The sequence below is a fragment of the Oratosquilla oratoria genome, chromosome 16, assembly GCF_046742065.1.
Source record: "Oratosquilla oratoria isolate Oo_2021 chromosome 16, ASM4674206v1, whole genome shotgun sequence".
In the NCBI taxonomy this organism is placed as follows: domain Eukaryota; kingdom Metazoa; phylum Arthropoda; class Malacostraca; order Stomatopoda; family Squillidae; genus Oratosquilla; species Oratosquilla oratoria.
In genome coordinates this window covers 36,823,159-36,835,648 of record NC_134792.1, presented here as the reverse complement: position 1 = coordinate 36,835,648, position 12,490 = coordinate 36,823,159, and the positions used below count along the sequence as shown (strand labels likewise).

At 39.1% G+C, this 12,490-nt stretch overlaps 1 protein-coding gene across 3 annotated transcripts in view; it reads right to left on the bottom strand.

The window, feature by feature from the left end:
- RhoGDI (rho GDP-dissociation inhibitor) overlaps positions 1–12,490 on the bottom strand; it is a 27,068-nt gene extending 14,578 nt beyond the window's left edge. Inside the window, exons 1-3 of one of the 3 annotated variants that reach the window (XM_076199543.1) lie at positions 12,368–12,490; positions 2,825–3,012; positions 493–617 (exon numbers count right to left, since the gene is read on the bottom strand). In XM_076199543.1, the coding sequence (XP_076055658.1) occupies positions 493–617; positions 2,825–3,008 (309 nt within the window). In that variant the 5' untranslated portion in view covers positions 3,009–3,012; positions 12,368–12,490. Of the gene's footprint in view, positions 1–492; positions 618–2,824; positions 3,013–11,917; positions 12,028–12,064; positions 12,124–12,367 lie in introns of those variants that run through there. The other 2 variants (XM_076199542.1, XM_076199544.1) reach the window with 2 other exon arrangements.

Sequence of the window (12,490 nt, the reverse complement as noted above, 5' to 3'; positions counted from 1 at the left end):
CTGATCCCTCTGAAACTACTACACACATTTATCCCCTTTTCCCTTGTAAAGCAAACTATACAGGCAGTCCACCAGCAGTCTAACCTCTTTTAGACATTGCAAAATACATACACATAATACAACACTAAAAAGGCAGTCAAGCTGTGTCAGGCACATGTGATTTTCATCTCTTTATTATTGCTTTCAATGTAAATAATTTGTGTACTATAAACTTCCCTCTTATATGGTGGAAGAGGCATTTGGTATGTAGAAATCTTTCAGGAAATACATGTGGATGGGTCAAACCAATTACTAACAACACAAGAGTTTTAACTAAACATTAAACTTAATTGAGAAAAGCAGTTATAATAAATATTGTACTAACACCCATTCCCACACTAAAGACAGAATCTGGGACATATCTAACAAGGGAGGGAGGGAGGGAGGGAGGGGGGGGGAAAGGGAGATGTGGCGTGTATATAAACCTTCAACATGAAGTCCAACGATCCTTACCTTGATTGTGAAGGACTGCTCCTTAAGTTTGCTGATATCCCCAGTCAAGTCTAGGGCATTGTCAGCCTTACCATCAACCACCAGCACCAGTTTACGAACCAATACACGTTTCTCCGAGCTTGGATCTTGCAATAGAAAATGCCAACAAATAAATATTCTATTACAAAAGAAGCGTGTACTAACATCAAAATGTGTTTACTAACATTGCAGTTATCTGTGATGTGTTGGGCATTTTGCAAAATGCATAAATAATACAAATCTACTTCACATAGGGGACCAAGAGTCAAAATACACACCCATTTCATACACATTGAAACCCATTTAGTGCTCCACCCATCTCACATAAGAAGGGTTATCCCCGTCCCCTGCCACAGTGTTCAGGTCAAAAGCAATGCAGCAAGCATCCAGAGTTTATGTACCCCCATTGCTGTATTTGACGATCACCCCCACCGTCCTCAGAAATCTTACAGATCATACAAGTACAGCCTACTAAGAACCATCATCCTTTCACTTACTCACTCTCTACCTTGTTCCAAAGACAATTCTCATGCATCCAAGGACCCCTTTACATAACGTATCCACCTCCTTGGTCTTCCTTTTAATTCACTCCATCCACTTTTGCTTTTCACACTTTTTCATATTCACCTTACTCATTTTTTCCCATCTGCTCAAACTTAGCACTTTGATCTACACTTTATGACAGGCATTTCCATCCCTGTTCTCAGCCTAACCTCCACATCCTTCTTTACAGGAATTTACCATATTCCTCAAGCACTTCCAAAACGTTTTCACTCCATTTCTTTTACACATACAAATTCCAATCAATTGCCCCATTTCTCTTGCAGGAGATTCACAGCTCCAAGTAACCAGAAATAGCCACTGGATTGGCTTACAAGTCACTCAAAGAAGAAGTTGTTGGTGTCTTGGTGTGGCTAGGGTGGGGCACAATGAAGTATGGTGACCAGTCTTGTATGGCTTGTTTTGTGATAAGAATGTTAATGTGTTTTTGTGTGGATCTATTGTGTGGTACAAGTTATAGGTTGTTGAAAGTTACTGAAGTATGCAGTTGGTGTTGTTTTATGTTGTTTAGATGGTCATGCACGTGTGATGCAACAAGACGGGTGAGCAGGGTTGAGAGCACTTCCATAAAACTATGCACTGATCACTATCATGTGGTGTTCTGTTGACAGGATTTTAGTTTGTGTGCAGGTGCTCTATAAGGGTGGTTTTGATGTATCCTATTATTAGTCTCAGGTCAGATGCACTGCAGCAAGACAGCACCTCCACAAAATGCCTCAATTGAAGCTTGTTTACCTACATCATTTTTATTACATGGTGACCATCCCGTCACCCATTAGAACTCTCTTCCCATACAGGGTGAGCAGAGCAGATCCTGAATAGGGCTGCTCAGTTATGTAGGTTGGTGCTGAGCTGTGTTGCTCTAATCCCACCACAGGGAAAGCACTGAGCCTACGTCACCTGCAATGTGGGTTGTGACTAAGGGCTTCCCATAGATCCTACCCTCCCCATCACACACTACCACTACCACCACCACCATACACCATCACCACCACAGGACTTAGTAGTGTTAAGTGAAAGAATGAACTTAATGTTAGAAGTGTGACAATGCCTATATAACATCAAGTTTCAGCTGCTGCCTCATTCTCTATATCAATTCTCAGATAGGAGTTGAAACCAAGAGCACCATGAGGTGGTGGCAAGGCAGCAGTCTATTTTCCTTCCGCTTACTCCTAAATCCTGCCCCCTAGATCTTGCCACCTCCTTCTAGGGCAGGAGAATGGCAGAGACAGCTGCAAGACCCCAAAATAAATTCACAAGAGGTAAGAAAACCTCACCTTCCCCCTAGGTAAGGGTGAGGAGGACTATATTCAAAGCACCTTTCCTAGCCTCTTCTTCATGTGGGGCAAGCACAAGGTTTCTTAAAAAAGGGCAGCTCAGTTGTGTGAGCTAAGGCTGAGTTGTACTTTCCCCTTAACACTGATACAGTGATCCTTGGGCCTCCACTGCCTACTATATAGAATGCTACTTTCCTAGCCTCTTCTTCATGTGGGGCAAGCACAAGGTTTCTTAAAAAAGGGCAGCTCAGTTGTGTGAGCTAAGGCTGAGTTGTACTTTCCCCTTAATACTGATACAGTGATCCTTGGGCCTCCACTGCCTACTATGGAGAATGCTACTACAGACTTATTAGTCTGCCCCCACCCTTCCACTATACAAATTTGTATAAAATCTCAGGTATACCTTAACGATGAAAGGACTTAAACTAAATTCATCACTTTCAGAATTCGACAACTCTACCATACCAGTTACTCACCTACAATGATACTTGCTGTAGTGGCAGCACCTAGCAATGTTTCCTTGTACTTTTGCAGAGAATGATCATCTAAATCCTGCTGCAGCATTTCTTGTAAGGTCTTTTCTGGTGGAGGCTTGTAGTTGGTCTCCTCTTCCTCCTCCTCATGGGTAGTTTCAATGTGCACATTTTCCTCTTCGGCCATTATTCTGTAAGTAGTAAAGAATCTATGAACAAGCATTCAAAACAATGAGAGGTAAGGAGAGGGAATGAGGGATGGAAGGAAAGGGGAAGAAATGGAGAAAGCAGGGAGAAGGAAGAAAGGGGAAAAGGGGAGAGGCAGTTCTATTTACGACAACAAGAGAATGCCAGATTGGTGAAGTCATACATGTGGTAAAGGAGATTTAAGGAGAACAGCACATTGAAGATAAGTTAAAAGTGATCAGCATCTCTCTCTGAGAGGAAATTTGTCTCCTATCATAAAAGACTGTTACACCAACCCATCTGTAGGGAAGTCGCTACTGCAATATCCTTGGAGTATTTACCACGTAATACTCATCTACTTAACAACTCACATGAGAAGAATAAAAGGTGTGGCTGCACTGTTAACCCCTTCCATACGGTGCCGCACACGTAGGCGTCATGGGGAGCGAGTGTATTCGCGAGGCTGCCATATCGGCGTCCTGATTATATTTATTGTAGTCGCCCCTCCATAATGACATTCTTTCTAATTCTTTTGTAATCGCATTTTCTATGGTTATCAAAATTCACGGGTGAAGAGAGAACGATCGATATAAGCGGTGACTATATTTTATGATGCGAGTATTATTATGACACGTCGTACGGCTGGCATTGGCTGCTGCCACCGAGATCTAAGTCCATGACGCCTACGTGTGCGGCACCGTATGGAAGGGGTTAAACTGGGCTGTAGTCCCAAGTTGGTAAAAATGCACACACTGCAATGAAATCTACCACATATGCCGGTATATTCATTACTTACTGTTCACCTGTGGTCATCAGCCAATCTCAATGGCCAACTCAAGGCTGTAACTCAAGTAAACTTAGGAACTTTGACTATATTGTTTTGGAAAAATAAAATAGATAAATAAAAAAAATACATGTGTATGTATATATTATATACAGGTAAACGTCGACTTACGATGGCATTAGGTTTCGATAGAGCCATCGTAAGACGATTTCATCGTAAGTCGATCCCCAATTTGTGTATCACTGTTCCGTGGTCACTGTACCTAGCCTACCTGTATATTAACCACCAGAGATACTGAATATAGCCTATTAAACATGTACAGTAGTTTATTTAATTATTTTTATACTTTTTACCATATTCAAACACTATAATATGTATTTTCAGTACGGAACTTAAATCTCGCGGGCAGCAGCCAATGTCAGCAGTTCGACGTGACGTAATAATACTCTCATCATAAAATATAGTCACCGCTTATATCGATCGTTCTCTCTTTCACCCGCGAATTTTGAAAACCACAGAGAATGGGATTCAAGGCACATTTGAGAGAATGTAAAAACACAGGGGCGACTACAATAAATATAATCAAGACGCCGATATGGCAGTGTCGCGAATCCACTTGCTCCTCAGGACGCCTACGTGTGCGGCACCGTATGGAAGGGGTTAAATTATCATATCGTCGTCGTCGTCGTCGTCATCGTAAAGTCGAACAATCGTAAGTCGCGGCCATCGTAAGTCGACGTTTACCTGTATATATATATATATATAGAGTGAGTCCTCGTTATACGGTACATATGCATTCCTGAAGACCTTGCCGCAAATCTAAATTACCGTATACCAAACCCAAGTTCCGACTTTGGCAGCTGTACCTTCTCCCTGCTCTTTCCTCCTCAAAATATCTAATTTCACCTCCAAAACATGGGCGGCTACCATATCTGTGATTTTTTTTTTACCGTAAATAGAATCGATGGTAGTAATTACCAAATACCCTAACTGTGAATTTACAGGATAAAGAATTACCATATAAGGAGGACTCACTGTATATATATATATATATATATATATGTGTGTGTGTGTGTGTGTATTTACTGAACTGTAGTATACAGGAAAGGAACAACAATTGTTGGATGCAGTCTCCTATTCTATAATTCTTTATCACACCTAGCCTCAAATTCATGTACAGTTCCAACTTTACATCCTCCATTTCCAATTATCAAATTTAGGTTTGAATTCTTGCATTGTTTGAGGTTGGTCCATATCACTTCCAAAGTTTTTCCAAGTATTTATGCGTCTACATGGAAAATTGTATTTCTTCACATCTTTTAGACATGTAGTCTCTTAATTTGTTTCCATGACCATTTTAAAGCCCTCCCATCTTTAATCAGGAGATCTTTTCTTTCATTGTAATATGTCCCCTTTAGTGACCTGAATACTGTCATATCACCTTTCTCTTCAACTTTTCAAAATTGATAGACTCCGTGCTATTAGTTTTTCCTCATATGGTTTATCCTTCACTCTGTGTGAGGACCATACTAATGATGCATATTAGTCTTGGGCAGATCAAGGTTTCAACAAGTATTTTAATCATCTCTTCAGCCATATAGTGAAATGCCACTTTGATCTTCAACAGTAGTCCTCTCTCCCACAGTTTTACGGATATAATCTGTCTGGTGACAGGTTGGCTTTTATCAAGACTCCCAAGTCTCCTCTTCTTTTGCTATTGTAATGTTCTCACTTCCCAAGGAATAGTTTAAAGATGGTCTTTTGTCACTATTGCCCATTTTTAGTACTTTGCATTTTTTGGTATAGAATTTCTTTTCCCATTCTTGACTCCATGCAAAACTAGTGTAGAGGCCTTTTTTAAAATATTCTATCGCCCTCCTCATTTTTCGCTACTCATTATTTTTGTGTTGTCTCCAAAAATGTTGGCATAGCCTGTTGTTCCTTCCATCATGCCATTAACATAAACAAAAAATATCATTGGTTCAAACACTGAACCTAGTGGCACTCTACTTATTACTGCTTTTCATCTTGTCCTTTATTACTGTCCTCGTGTATAATTCATTAAAAAAAATCTTTCATCCATTCCAAGTAGTTTGCCTCTCAGTCCTCCAACATGCCCCATTTCCACATAAGTTGACTGTGTGGTACTTTATCAAATGCCTTCTCTAGGTCAAGGAACACACAACCCACCCAACCCTCTCTCTCTTGCAGCACATCAATCACTCTCGAGTAAAAGCTTAAAGGTTAGACACTCACGACCTTCCATATCTGAAGCCAAACTGTCTGTCTGTCAGACTGTTCATCTTTTCCAGATATTTGGTCTATCAATCTTTCACAATCCTTTCACATCATTTTATTATTGTGCTGGTCAGTAATACTGGCATATAATTTTGTGGTGTTCCTTTATTTCCACCTTTGTGAATTGGCACCACATTTGCCCTTTTCCAATCGAGTGGCACAATGCCTTCTTTCAATGAACATGTAATTAAGACTGAATCTTGTCTGCTAGTTGTTCCCTACATTTTTTAAGTATTCAGTCTGAGATCCCATCAGGTCCTGAAGCTTGTCACATACAACAAACCCAAGAGATTGTCCACTTCCCTTACGTCTAAGTGCTCTTTTGTGAAGACCAATTGGAAATTTTCATTATTACTGTCCAAAATGAGGCTTCTTCAAGGATCTTAACACTCAATATTAACTTGGTAATTACTTCTGTCTCAATTTACCATTTATAAATCTGTAAAACCATTACAGTTCATCTTTGCATATATTTACTACACCTCTTTCAATATTGCTTTCTTCTCCGAATTCTTGTATAGTCATTCCTTGTTTGTAAGCCTCTTTTGATTTACTGCTTGTCTTTCTCCATTTCCCCCAAGCCTTTTTTGCAATATCAATCCTGTTTCTGCTTCTTCCCTCCACTAGTCTTCGGCACATGTTTGTTCATTCCCCAGTTGTAAATGTCAAGAAAGATTTCCCATTTCCTCCCTACTCCTGTGATATTCATGAATTCCTCCCAGTCTGTTTCTTCAAAGAATTTTTTCAACCCTAAGTAATCTGTTTTCCTAAAATTGAGTCTCTCTTGCCTGTGTTATTCATTCCTTGGCTCTATTTCCTCATCCTCTAGCTGAAATTCAACTGTTACATGGTCACTTTTTCCAAGGAGCTGTTGATGTTTGGCTCTGGTTTGTAACAGATCTAATCTTGTGGGAATGTCATCTCTCACCCGGGTCACTTCCTTTACCCATTGGGTTATTGTATTCTCCAGTGCTGTAATTAACTGTGTATTTCCCAAGAAATCTACATTGCCACATGCTTCCCATTCCTCCCAGTTGACCTCAATGCAATTAAAATTTCCAAGGACTATATTGTAACTTTGTTCAATATTTTTCTTTAGAAAAAGAGCTGTATCCAATAAAATTTCTTATGAACACGTGTGTGTATGTGTATGTGTGTGTTTGCCTATCTATAGTATACAGGAAAGTAGTAACACTTGTGTGGTCCCATCTCCTACTCTACAATTTATCATATCTAACTTTACAGTTACATATGGTTCCATTCTGGGCTTTATCCTTAATTTCCAATTATCATACACTTGAATTCATGTATTGTTCCGGCTTGGGCTATATCACCAAAACTATTCTTGATATTTATGCATTTATATGGAAAACTGCATTTCTTTACATCCTTTTGACATTTAGTTTTTCTCAATCTGTTCTCAACCTCTAAAAGCCTCCCTATCTCTGACTAAGCTCTCTCTCTGTCAATGTAGTCTTTCCCTTTTGGTGACATGAATATTCTAATCACTTCACCTCTTCTCTTCAATCTTTCAATGCTGGCAGATCCAATGTTTTTTTTTCTCCCTGTGTGACTTACCTGCCAGACTAGAAACCATTTTGGTTGTTGCCTTTTGTATTCTCTCTCTTACTCATATCCTTCACTTTGTGTGGGAACCATACTAGAAGCATATTCTAAGACAGATCAGGGTTTATATTGCAAGCATGTAAATATTCTTATCAAGCAAATGTACCAAATGTACCAGTGGGTTAGATGAGTGCATGTATTGAGCAGTACCACTGTACTAGGGGAAGTGGGACTAGTATGACAATAGTAGTGTTTGAGGGATCAGTCTGTTACGAGTAGCCGGTAATGTATGGAAAGATGCTAAGAGGATTAGGAGGGAGACAGAGCATGATTTGGGAAGAACACTGTATTTAGTTAAAGAAAGAGGGTGTATGCATTACATTTGTACTAAGATTAAATAATTCAGACTGTCGTCCCCTGGATTCGAACCAGGCTCGTGAATTCTCACTGCCATCGCCTTACCGACTGAGCTACTGACCCAATTATTTGATTGACATCACCATCACTAGTGATTCTATTTTTGTACTAAGATATTTGCAAGAAATCTTTGGCACAGGGTAATAATGTCTTTCAGGCTTTCATGGATTTAGAGAGTCCATACAACAAGGGTAAATGAGAGATATGGTGAAGTATGTTTCTGACATATGGGAGAGAATGAATTCTATCAATGGCAGTCCAAATTTTTAACATGAATAGTAGAGCATGTATGTAGGTCAAGAATGGAGGGGCTGTGTCCAAGTTATGTGATGTAACCATAGTTATTCAATGTGGATATGGATGTGGTGGTAATGATGACAAAAAAGATAAAGTGATAATGCTAGGCAGGGGTTTGGAGTTGGTGAATTGTGGGAAGTGGGTGGTGAGCCAGTTGTGGATACAGCTGTGCTTGATGGTGATTCATAGTGAAACAGTTGGTGACATTTTGAAGGAATGTGTACATTAACACAGATCTCTGAGGATGAAGGGGTTACATCCCCCACCCCCCAATTTTAGTCATGGAGACCCCCCCCCCAATAAAAAAAAAAAAAAAAAAAAAATTGCACAGGTAATCAATCTCCTCATTCAAAATCCTGGGATTATATCCCTTACATCTCCACCCTCAAGATATATGACCACAGGGGTGTGAGAGAAGTTGAGTAAATGTGGGCAGAAGTAAGGTGACAAAATGTCGAGTGATGAGTGGTGGGTCAGATGCAAATTTGAAGTGTGATAGACTGAATGATGTGAAATACTTGGGGTTACATGTGGAAGTGAATGGAGAAGTGGTGAATCATGGTTAAGGTGGCAACTAAATTCCCTGACTCAGATCTCTCTTGCAGGTGACACAGATTGGCCCATAAATCACCCAAGGAATAAATATGTTGTAGTCTTGTTATAGCAAGGGTGAGGCAATGAAAAAGGAGATGATTAGTGTCTTCTGTTCTTTGTGTCATGCCTATTCTGTGTTGGTGCCATATCAGGGCTGGATACTGACCTGAACTGCCATGTGCACCACAAAACATCCACACAAAAAAACACTTTCACACTCGCATCACAGAAGAAGCATTCCCAGACTGATCACTTAATACTCTACTCCACATTACCCCCCGTGAAAAATTCCCCCAAAGAGAAGCAAAAACTACAACTGCACCACCATCCAGCACTAAGACAATACAATCACACAATACACCTGGCAACATAAACTAAATGCCTCAGATGCAACCATCACAGACACTGAACTTCTTATCTTCCACTGCCCCACCCGAGCCAAACACAAGCTACACTATTTTTGTATAGTGAAGAAATCTTATGGAAAAAAAATTCTAAAAGCAAAAGATTACACACTTGCATACTAAGGTAATTTTTCCTACATTTCATTAACTTGTGGTTCTGTATTTACAGTGCTTGAATGTCTTCCATGCATGAATATAAATTGTTACTAAACAATCTGATATACTATGATTACTTGCTTTCCATGCATTAAAGTAAAAATTTATTAGGAAATCTCATGACAAACTATGATTACTCAATGATAAAACTATCCCCTACATTAACAAGTCAATAAATCTGTTGCCCTAGATCTTTTGCAGAAGACCCATAGTTCCCAGCTGATCCTAGATTGGCCCATAAACCACTCCAGAGGAGATGTGTTGTTGTAAAGGTGAGGCCAATGTGGTCAATGTAGGATAAGATGTTCAGAGTTTTCTGGACAGTAATTGCATCCATGACAATTTGCTTTTATGGCCAAGCCTATTGCATGATAGTATTAATGAAATCCCAATAGTAACAAACACACTTGTGCTAGTATAATTCTTATTTGATGTGGGTGGGATTTCTTTGTAGGGGAGATTTCTGGACAAATTTGGTGGAGATGGGAATTTGGTGATCACTAAGTGCTTGATTTGTGATCCAAGCATGTACTGTACATGTTTTTGTGTAGATATATTTTGTGGTGCCAGTGGTAGGTTGTTCTTGATTTCTGAGTAAGGTTTCTTTTGTTGCATTCAGTTGGCTAATTATGTAATGGATAGATAAGATTGTGAGCTCTTGCACAGAACTGTAACTTATAATATCCATGTGTTGTTAAATGGAAGGATTTTTGGCCGAGTATATGTTCTACTGGAGTGGTACAATGACACCTACATAGGCATAATGAGGCATGATTGAGTACATGAGGATGCCAGCATCAGCTTCTTTATATTTTTTTGTAGTTTTACACAAGTTACCGCCAGATTTTATTAACTGGTTTGATCAGGTTTTCTGAATTTATTATTACTCGGAGTAAAAGAACAATACAACAGTGACTTTATATCTTGTACTGCCAGTAGTGTGATGTATCATACATATGGCAGTCAATGCTGCATGCAAGAATTTGACTCATACTGAAGTGGTTACTGCTTTGTTGTTTATATGGCATCTATGTTTACGATCTAACAAACAAGCAACAACCAGAATAAGGTTGACAGCAACAGTAGACAATACTGATGTATTTGATATCACCATTAGCATGGTCATAATCTAACTCTGTTATTACCTGATATGGACTAACCCATCTTGACCAAAGTTCAGAAAATGGCAGCATATTTGGCAATTGTGTAATCTTAATTGACCTAACTTGGGTAGGTCAGAAAAGAGTAGAGTACTCTCCAGTACACATACAGGAATTTTGACACTTTTTTGTATTTGTTCCCCTGGCTCTAGGCTGACAAAAAAAAAAATTAGGAGAGCACACCTATGTGGTATAGCAGAAAATTAAATATTAATTTTATGAATTATAATACACAAATTAACATTTTTCTTGGGTGAAATCAACATCAGAAAATATTGCTAAAACCTATACAGAAACAAGTAAAGTTGCTTTGACTCCTTTAGATGCCATCTATGTTTCGATAGATTCACAGGTCGCAGACAACAACCCTGATGACCTCTAAAATCACAGGTACTGCATTACTGAATGCTGGTTAGATTAGGTTAGGCAGGTTAGGTTAGAATAGAAGAATTTATCATACTTTAATTTCTTTAGCCTCCACCTCTACCAAAACAAAGATGGCATCTCAAGCAACCGAAGTGGCTAAGTTTGTTTATGACTTTCAGGAACCTTTTCCATTATTAATTTCTGCTAAGAATAACATATATTACATTGGTGCATTATAATTTACAAATTACTGTTTAATTTTCTATTGCTATATCACAGGTGTGCACTTCCAAAAATTAAAAAAATAAATAAATAAATAAAATAAAGTGACAATTTCTAAGAAATTTATCCTCAACACTTCACACTAATAAAAATACTTCAAATCTTCCTGGCAAACTATGAACAGTTTGATATGAAGGGAGGTAGAGGTGGTCCATTGTTGCCACAAATGAGACTAGAAACATCACAACACCAAAGTGAACTTGTCAAGAATATAGTTGCCCTATAACACAGCATCCTTCAAAATATGGGTTCACTAATGTGGCTTACTAATAATATACCATACCTAGATACCTTGCAATGAGAAATAAAAATTCAATCAAGCTGCTGCTACTATAGAGGTACCTAATATTTTTATGCTTCATAGAATTTGCAGTATATATTTCTACATACTGGCAAACACTTAGTCTTGTCATGTATAGTCTGTTGGCTATGCTCACTTTTAATCTTTCATCCAACAATAAACTTTAAAGGAAAAACTCAATATGATAAAAATCCCCACCCCCTCTTCTGAAGTCATTATGAAACAAATAAATGCCAGAGGCTTACAGTTATAACAATTATTTTGAAATGGGTATTGGCAATTTACCATTAAGGAGCTTCGGTTTCTCCCACATGAAGCAGATACACCTGATATCACGATACTCCGCAGTACGTGGCACCCGACAATGCGTATTGCCACAATTAATTGACACAAAGTGGTCAAGTACCCTCCCCACGCCCTCCCACTACCCACCTATGCACAAGAACTCCTGCAAGCTTAGTCAGCTTAACACTCATACACTAATTCTCATAAGTATTGACAGCCTGTCATAATTATTGCTATGTTATATGGAAAGCGAGGTTGGCACTGTACACGTAGGTATTATAATTGTATCGGTGCCATGCCCCTAGTGTCTGTTGAGATAACTAATCAGACGACTCGCTGGGTGGGGCCAATAGAAATATGGTAAAATTCCCACCTGTCCTCGTCCTACTTACCTAAACTACCAGGACTGCCGATATATATAATATTCACCAACATATAACGGTAACTTACGTTTTCTTAAAAGGTCTACTTCGTATATAATTACAATCCTTATGACGGCCGACCCGTCTGACGTTCGCTGAGCGACGCTCTCTAGTGACAACCGGGAAAACCAGTTAGGTTCAAGGGATCCTG